This window comes from Coenobita brevimanus, chromosome 97, assembly GCF_032717465.1.
Source record: "Coenobita brevimanus isolate Jiangsu-jjx chromosome 97, ASM3271746v2, whole genome shotgun sequence".
Lineage (NCBI taxonomy): Eukaryota > Metazoa > Arthropoda > Malacostraca > Decapoda > Coenobitidae > Coenobita > Coenobita brevimanus.
Window position 1 is genome coordinate 1203970 of NC_137050.1, and position 9701 is coordinate 1213670.

The 9701-nt window shown below is 42.0% G+C and overlaps 1 protein-coding gene across 1 annotated transcript in view; it reads right to left on the bottom strand.

Moving 5' to 3' along the window:
* Positions 1-2018: 2018 nt before the first annotated feature.
* LOC145413766 (nephrin-like) overlaps positions 2019-9701 on the bottom strand; it is a 149305-nt gene continuing 141622 nt past the window's right edge. The window contains exons 25-26 of the mRNA XM_080283422.1: positions 5619-5816; positions 2019-2122 (exon numbers count right to left, since the gene is read on the bottom strand). Coding sequence (XP_080139548.1) covers positions 2019-2122; positions 5619-5816 — 302 coding nt within the window. The remainder of the gene's footprint in view (positions 2123-5618; positions 5817-9701) is intronic.

The following is a 9701-nucleotide window of genomic DNA, read 5'->3' on the forward strand; positions in this document are numbered from 1 at the left end:
GTAAGAATCAAATGAGGTTCTAGGCTGAAAGGGTAAGGGTGACAGGTGACACTCTGACTGATGGAGATTTGTTCCTATCCCATTCACTGCCACAGGATTCCCCCAAAGTAGGATCAAACTGCCTGTGGTAAGTAAGATTTTGCCTTTAAATCCGGTGACTAATCCTTTAATTTTATACTTCCTACCTCCTGGCTATTATACTCAATTTACGAGTCACTTTTTTTCAATTGGATGATTTAGACATAGCCTTATTAACTGCTATATGAGAGTGTAATAAACCCACTGAATAATATCCTATAACAAGAATCAGGTAAAAATACGTTCTAGGGCTGAAGGGATAGAGGCAAGATGTGGACGACGTCGTATGCACAGAAAAGGATTGGTGGGGCAGGAAAATATGGATATTGGGTGTCATGTCTCTTATTGCAAGCGTCAGTTATGGCCACGGACATTGAGAAAATAGGTACCCCTCTCGGAAAATATTATCGTCGTTGTTGTTGTGGTCACTGGCTCATCCGGACGTGAACCCGGTGGACTGAAGGCTGAGCTTACTCTTCACCTGCAGTCCACCCTCATTTTCACTCCTGCTGTACTGCAGAAATGACCTCTGTTGTTATTCTGCCATGATCTTAGTGTAATCAATCAACCAACCAACCAACCAATCTATCTATCTATTTATCTATCTATCTATCTATCAAACCTCCTCTCAGGGGTAAGGATGGAGATCGAGAATAATAAATAACATGCCTCTGTATTTTATATCTTGGAAGTGATATATCGCAACAGATGTATAACTAACCCTCTAATGATGGGAAAAACTCTAGCATTACGTTCTTGCTAACACCAGACGATTTTATTCTGCTGAGGAAGAGAATCACTGGAGGCTAAGAGAGTTGATACCTTCGCCAGTAACCTATTCATGATCGGGATAGCTCTAATACTTTACTCCAGCTAACACCAAACAATTGTATTCAGCACAGGGAGAGAGAGAGAGAGGGAGGGAGGAAGGGAGGGAGGGAGGGAGTGTGTGTGTGTGTGTGTGTGTGTGTGTGTGTGTGTGTGTGTGTGTGTGTGTGTGTGTGTGTGTGTGTGTGTGTGTGTGTGTGTGTGTGTGTGTGTGTGTGTGTGTGTGTGTGTGTGTGTGTGTGTGTGTGTGTGTGTGTGTGTGTGTGTGTGTGTGTTATAGCTCCTGTTAAGTCCCCTCGCCCTAAATGTAGAAAATAATAAGTCAAATAAGTCAGCAGGACAGGTTATTTGGATCCCGTACCATCGCATTCGGCCCACTTGTTTTCGCACAAAGTGAAAACAAATTTGCTCAATCGTTAACAAAGCATCCAGGCTGACTAATATTTGGCCATGGCACAGGCCCGGGAACACATCCAATGCACGTGTCTACCTATAGCTTTATAGATTTTAGGAACAAATATATATGAAAAACTTATTAAAAATTATATTAAACGATTTAGCCGTAGGACGCACTTAATACTATATTATTGCTACTTACAGAGAATTTACTCAGCGTGCACAAGGATATTAACCAACCACATCCAAAAATAAATCGCTAAGGAAGAGGTGCTAGGGAATCTCCTTAACCGACGAGAATACAGGCGTGAGAGTAAATACTGTGACCATAGACACTCTCAAGCTCGGAACAACTCTGCGAGTGGGATTCTCGAAGATATTTACGACCAATTTCTTGCCGTTACTTGTTTTTGCTTTCATATGAAGAACCAGAAAGGTGAAGATTGTTTTTGCACCCTTTCCCTGATCTTCCTGCAAAAAATATTTATAACCTTCAGTATTTTTATCCCGTAACTAAGATTTATTTATGAAGCTACAACAGGGAAGGAAGATTCGACAGCGTCCTTGTCCTTCCTGCAATTCAAAGCCTGAGTTACGAGAGAATATTGATCGTAAGTGCGTTTGTGTATCTCAGTACAGTCTATATTGCAGCTTACGTATGACGATTTTAATAGCTGAGAGTGAGTCATAGGAGCCTGTGATTGAGCCATAGGAGCCTAAGTCTGAGTTACAGGAGACGAGAGTGAGTCATAGAAGCCTGGGAATGAGTCACAGAAGCCTGGGAATGAGCCACAGGAGTCTGGGAATGAGTCACAGAAGCCTGAGAATGAGCCACAGGAGCCTCAGTGAGCCATAGGAGTCTGAACCTGAGAGTGATAATAAAGGAGTTAATGGATACACACACCTTAAAGATACCCTGCTAACAATTTAATTACGTAGAGCTGCGGGGGAGGGGGGGATGAACTAAGCCGCGGCGTTAACGAGGTAATCTGGGAACGCATTTAAATCTGGTCAGTATCTGGGCTGTTCTACTCTTCCACCAGATGATTTTCTTCATCTGAGAGTTAAAAAAATACTCTGCTAACCATTTAATTAAGCAAAGCAATGAGTAATGTACTAAAACGCGGAAGGGGAGTGATAAAACTGGGTGTAAATCTAAGGTATTCTATTCCAACTAAAGCCAGACGATTTTCTTGATCTGTCTGAGTCACAGGAGCCCCAGTGGGTTAAAGATTCGCCGCGAGCCATCTAATTAGGTAAAGCCGCGGGGGGGTTAGCTAAGTCGGGGTGTTAGGACGGTAATCTAGGCGGCGGTAAAACTGAGCCCAAATCTAGCCAGCTTCTGCCTGCCTGGTCTGGCCTCCCCTGAAGTATTACCCCCACGGTTTATTACCAAGGCTCGGGTTATGAACTGGCTTGCCCGACTCCACTTATTTACCTCCATCCCTTGCTTCGTCTCTTCTAATATTCCTCTCTCTCTCTCTCTCTCTCTCTCTCTCTCTTATTTTATTCTCTTTGCACTCTCTCCGCTCCCTCACCCTCCCTCCCTCCTTCTGCCATTTACGAGTATTCTTTACTCCTTTCCTCCCCCATCCCTTACTGTTGATTCTCTAAGTCTCGCTCCCTTTTACTGCCTTTTTATACTTATATACATAATACTTTCTTCGTTTACAACCTCGTTTACTTTTACACAGCTTAAGTAAGTTTAATGGCAGTTCTTATAAAAGATCTTTACCATTCTTTTCTGCCTTTTTTTTTTTACGGTAAACAAGTCTCCATAAACGCATTTCCTTTTCAGATATCGTTTCGCTAGGTCGCATTTTTTCCTCTTTGATATTCACTCTGTATTATTATTGTAGAATTTGGTGGCAGTATCAATGAAGCTAAAACTAAGTATAATTAAACTTATACACAAATTATTCTCAAGCAAGTTTATGCATACACGCCATGAATATAATTTTCTTGGCACCATTTTCAGCGACTTTCATATCCCTCCTCAGTGCCCATCCTTCACACGCCTCATCTTAATATACTGGCGTAATTTCATATCAAGTTCCCCAGTCATTTTTTCTTACAGGTCCTTCCTTAACCTTTAAAATGCAATGACGTCCTCTCTCTCTCTCTCTCTCTCTCTCTCTCTCTCGTCGTCTATCTTGCTACCTCCACGATTTCATTCATCTTTAAAATGGCTTCCCGTTTCAGTGGATTAAATAATATCATTCGATAAGTCCCTTCTATAATAATAATAATAATAATAATAATAACAACAATAATAATTATAATTATAAAAATATTACTCTATGGTTAAGGACAATGGGTTATGTTACTTCACTACTATATACACAGCATTTATAGTTATTGGATTCACTATTTATTCCAATTTAGAGGCATAACATTTCCGATCACCCTACAGACACGTGTTTTAGATTCAGGTTAACATATTACTACGTATTATGTAAATTTCCTCCCTATTCACTTCATTTTGGTGCCACCTCAGACCTTACCGCATCCCCTTACTGCGCTCCCATCCTCCCTCTCGTTGCTCCCTACCTTTGCCTCCTCCCCCCTCCTTGCTCCCTATTTCCCCCCTCCCTGTATTTGCTACCTATCTTATTTTCTCCCTTTCTTTGCCCACCTCCCCTCCTTGCACGCTATTCTACCCACCCACTTCGTTCTTGCTCCCTCATCTACACCTCTTCCCCTCCATGCTCCCTATCCTGCTCTCAATCCCCTCCATGCTCCATGCTCCCTAACCCCCCCGCCTTGCACCACCTCCCATCTATGTACCCTCTACTGCCCCCTCCCCTTCTGACTCTCTCCTCCCCTCACCCTAACCCCACCTCAACACCATTTCACCCCCTCAGTAAATCCCTCATCACAACAGGGCTTGGATAGCACGGTTCTTTATTTTCCCTCCCTTGTCTCGTTTAGTCTTTATTTTCTAAGTACCGTACATCGAAGTTCCCCTTTATATCTAGCCTTTATTAGACCTTTCTGCCGATGAAGTCCACAAAAGATAAATAACTAAATAAACAAATAAAAATAAAGTTCCAACACAGCATGCCCAAATAGTATCCTCAAAGGGCAAGCAATAACCAGAATTAACCCTTCCTATACTGACAAGGTAACAATACGGAAAGAGAGAGTGTAGGAAGAGAGATGCATGTAAAAGCCGATGTGCTGCAGTGAGTAGCCTATGTTTGTGTGTAACAGAGCCAGTACTTTACCAAAGGGGCAGTAAATTGGAAATACAAAGTTCCTTGGATTCAAAGAAGTAAACTGGGTATACAAAATTCCCTGGATTCAAAGGAAAAGTACAATGAGTATACAAACTTCCCTGGTTTCAAGAAGTAAACTGGATACACATACTCGCAGTTCCCTGGATCACCTCCCTGTAGCAGGCTGGAGAGAAATGGTTGAAGGAAAAGTGGGCACAAGACAAAGCTTAAAAGTTAAAAAGAACCACAAGAAAAGCAACGAGAGAAAAGGTGGGGAAAAAAGAAGACGTCCAAGTTACGGCAGAGGCAGTGACACCAAGACCAGACGTATAATGACGCTGTATAATGACGCTTGTAAAACCGAAGAAACTACTGAAAGTTTGGTTTGGTCGTTTCTTCGGGCAAACGGGTGTATTTCAAGTGACCGGAGATTTCGTAAGATTTCCTCCCTGGCGATTTATTCCGCATATTGCGTCTCACTATCCTCTTTAATGCTGCTGATGCAAACTATGTCGAGATCAGAAAAATATAAATAACATTCAGGAGAATGCTAAGGTTCAATACGAAAAATACACTGATAAAAAGAGGCCGTAATAGGAAGCCTCCAATGGTACCAGAACGCGGCCAAGAAGAGGTATACTATAAGGGGCATCTTTTAAAATGACGAAAACTACGGACTAAAAGTTTAGAGTAATATGCAAGATAAACAGCCATGGATTAGGTGATATGATGCCTTCTTTGCCAGCCAGAATCCGTCCAAGAGGCATGCTGTATCACTTATAAAAATGCAGAAAACTATTGACGATGAGCATAGCGTTCTATGCAAAGTAAGTCGCCGAGGAAGAGGTCCTACGCAGGCTCCTATGACACCCAGAATGAGTCCAAGAGGTAGACAAAGGAGCACAAAGGAGTACAAAGGAAAGCAAACAGAACAAATGTAATGGTCCTTCCGAGGCAGCATGTTACAGAGGACATTCTAACTATGATATCAAATTCGGGGTTAAAGATAAGGATAACAACCTAGGAAAGCTCCCCCCTCCCTCCCTCCGCCCACCATCCTTTGCTGTAACGACACTTGTAAAAATGACGAAAACTTACTGACACAGGCTTTGGCGTGGCCCGTCCCTTCGCGGCGAGGTATACCCCCACCGTGCAGCCGGACAGCGAATGCAGTTACTGGATAAAAAGTGGGGTAGTTGGGCCGAGTTAGTGCCGCTCCAGCTCGTGATACTTTTTCCGCTCCAAAGTTTTCAGGTGGAGAGGCTGAGTTGGCTGACTGGGCGGAGGGAGGGGTTGCTGTTGCCCAGGTGAATCACAGTTGACGGCAGCTCTAAACAGCATCCATGACCTCATTCCATCTCTTATTCTTTCCCTGTATGCTTAAAAGGTATGGACCTACAGAAAAATTAAACAGGGTAGTGAAAGGAGTTTGGGCGAAAGAGTTTGAAGGTCCGAGGAGACGTGGTAGACCAAGAAAGAACTTTGTTAGGCCAATGTGTTAAATACTGTCAGGTCTTGTGTTTCCATCTCTTGTTCTTTCCGATGCCCGTTTGCTACTGTCTCAAATATGCTTCATTTTTGTGGCCTCATATCTTTTTTTCTTTCCAAGGCAAATTTTCCCATATATACTTCACTTTTGTAACTCCTTGTATCTCTCGTTCTCCTCAAAAGCCAGTTTGCTAGACCACTGTATCAAATATATCTGTTCAGGTTGTGATTCCTTCCATCCGTTGTTTTTTCTAAGGCAAGTTTGTTAGGTTAATGTGTCTGAATTTTGTGGCTCCATTTTTGGTTCCTTCAAAGAACAGTATGTTGGGTTACTCCATCGAAAATTCTCAAGCTGTGTGATTATTTCCATTTCATTCCTCTTCAAACACCAGTGTGTTTGGTCATTATATCAAATGTGTTCAACTTCTGCGACTCTTTCCATTTATTCTTCCAAGCCCACCTCGCTAGGCTATCATCAAGCACCGGGTATGTTCATATTTATTAATGGAAAAGCACATGTCCACGCAAATATACATACATTACACTGATCCCATCATTCTGGCGACACTCTGGCTCGCTCTGAATATGTATTTTCTTTAGATAACTACTGTATACACCGCGTCCCAGTGGTCAGGTTGCACGAACGAATGGAGGCACAACCAGACAACCGAAATGTTGAAGTGTAATTAAGTCAACACATTGAGCGACTGATGTTAGCTATCCATGCGGAATGCGGTCAAAGGCGAACCAGCCCGCAAAACCAGACTAGCTTAATTTGAAAGTTAAATTAAGCAGTTCCCTTTTTACTAACTATTAAAGAGTCTCTGTCATGCCATGAATGTTGTGATGAGCACTGTGGCGTGATGATGACATACTGCACTAAGATGTGACACTCTTCTGTTAAACTTACAACTAAAAAAAAAGGGGGGGGGGGAGGAAGACCGTTCGAAAGTTAACTATACTCGTTCTAACTTGGTTCTGATTTTCGTCCTTTTGTATTTCCCGTAGCTTAGTGGCAGAAAAAGACAATGCTACGGCTGTAGGCTATATCCTTTCCATAGCACATTTTCGTGACTAGCATCCTATTTCACTATTAATATACTGCTACAACTCAACGTTCAAGGTGGAGAGTTGTCAGTATTAGGCCAAGACAGAGTAAAAAAAATGGAACAGTTGTATATAAACATGCTTAAGAGTACCGGATAACTTGCATCAGAGAGCTGGATGGAAAATAGTGAGTGTGTGCGGAACTAGACGGGTGCTGCGTGCCTGAGATAATGAGACAGGGATACCAGCACATAATTCAACGGCGTTATGTGTTTTGCAATTTTACGTAATCTTCTGGGGAACACTGGAAAAAGAAACCAGGACGACAGAGAGAGAGAGAGAGAGAGAGAGAGAGAGATTTTTTTTTTTTTGCATGGGAGAATTTGTGGCCTATCTTGAATATCAATTTTACAGTTTACACTAAAAATAATTTCTAGTAGGCTATTAATGTAGGGTAGTACCAATGTTAAAAAAATTTAAAATAACAAACAAGACATTTCTTAAAGTTTAATTCCATAGGCAAAAATAAGTCGTACACGAAGAGGTGTTAGGAAGACTCTAATGCCAGTGACAATACGCCTCATAATCGTAAAAAGGAATCCACAAAGGCACACTCCATTAGCTCTACTACTGCTCTTCTGTCCATTAATATCCAAATTATCCGAAACTTTCTGCATTGTGTAATTATAATGTCTCGTCTCAAACCAATGACGTAGCAGATAACAGAAAACGACGTGAGGAAGAAGAAGGAGGGATGGAGAAAAGAGAGGAGATAAATGATGGAGAAGAAGGAGAGAGGTAAGAGAGGGGGAGGAAAGACAGAGGGAAGAAAGAAGGGAAGGAGATGGAAGAAAGAGGGGAAGGAGAGAGGGAAGAAAGAGGAGAAGGAGAGAAGAAAGAGGGGATGGACAGAAGAAAGAGGAGAAGGAGAGATGGAAGAAAGAAAGGAAGGAGATGCGGAAGAATGAGGAGAGGAAGAGGTGGTCGAAGAATATGAAAAATAAAGATGGGACTGACAGAAAGAGGGGGAAGGAAACAGGAGGAGTGGAGAAAGAGAAATGGAAGGAAGAGAATGGAAAAAGATGTTGAGAAAAGAAAGACAGTGACGAAAATGGAGGTGAAAGGAGGAGGAGGTGGAGAGGTGTAAGAAAAAAATGTGGAAAGTAAAAGTAATTAAGTGACAGAATAAGAGGTGGTAAAGGAAACAGGAAGAAGAGAGAGGCGAAGAGGAAAGAGGTAAAAGGATGAGTTATAAAATGTAACAGAAATGAACCTGGAGGGACGGAAAAAAAAAAACGGAAATGGAAAAAAAGAATAGATGGAAGAAAAAGAATGAGAATTAGAAAGAGTGGAAAGTCGGAAAAAGAGAGAGGTCAATATACAGGAGAGGAAGTGAGAAGAGGGAGAGGCACTAAGGAAAGGAGAGTTTGGAGGAATGGAAAGTGTAAGAAAGAGAAAGAAAGACGGAAGAAAAGAGAGACAGCTGGAATCAGAGGAATGTGGGAAAAAGAAAGAGGCCAATGTACGACAGAGAATGAGAATAGGAAAAATCTAAAGGGACTGGGAGAAAGAAAGGCAAGTTTGGAGTAAAATAAAATGGAAGAAGGAGAAAGAAAGAAAGGCAGAAGAAAGGAGACAACTCGGAAAGAGAGCAAAAGTGAGAGAGAGAGAGAGAGAGAGAGAGAGAGAGAGAGAGAGAGAGAGACAGACAGACAGACAGACAGACAGAGAGAAAATAAGGCACCCCAAAAAGGAAAGCCTGGAGAAAATAAAAGAAAGAGATGGGGAAAAAAAAAGGAGGAAAAGCGGAAGAAAGGAGACAGCTAGAAAGAGGGGAAAGTGGGGGGAAAGAGAGAGGTCAATGTAGAGGACAGGGAGTGAGAAGAAGGAAAGGCGTTGAGGCAGAAAATCACAGCAGGCCGTAAGAAAGACGTGAGAGCCAGAAAGGAGTGGAAGAGCCTGACCAGAAGGGAAGCGGGGTCAAGTGTGGAGAGATTCCCGGGGTGGCGGTGACGGACGATAAGGGGAGGACTTTGGGGAGGCTTGAACAGATTTGCCAAGAAGAACAGACTTTAGAAAAATGATAAAAGCCTGGTACAAAGAATAGGAGTCCAGGAAGACACTAAAACAACAGAAAAGAATATTTATTTAAAACAAAATGGGCAGAACTTGGGGAAGGCCTGAACAGATTTGGCAAAAACGACGTACTTTCGGAAAATGACAAACGCCTGGTACAAAGAATAGGAGTTCATGGGTAAACAAAAGCAACAGGAAAGAAAAAATATTAAAACGACGGAAGGAGAATGGAAGAACGGGATGGAATTTGGGAACCTGAAATGGCTCGGTTGGAAGGCCTGAGTTTAGAAAAGTGACAATGTCCAATGGAAAACGGTTCGAAGAAAAGGAGAAACTAAAGTAATATGAAGGAAATTGGGTTAAAACTGCGAAAAGACAGGGAAAGATTGAGAAGGGCTTGTGAGGGGCCTGAAAAGACTTGAGACACAGGAACAATGGGCTAAAAATTTTTGCAAATGTTCGATTAAAAAAAATATATATATATAAAAAAGCAGGAACTGAGGCAAAGCTGAAAGGAAGAAAAATGTGTTAAAATGATGGAAAGAGAAGGCAAATGAGACGGAATGTGGT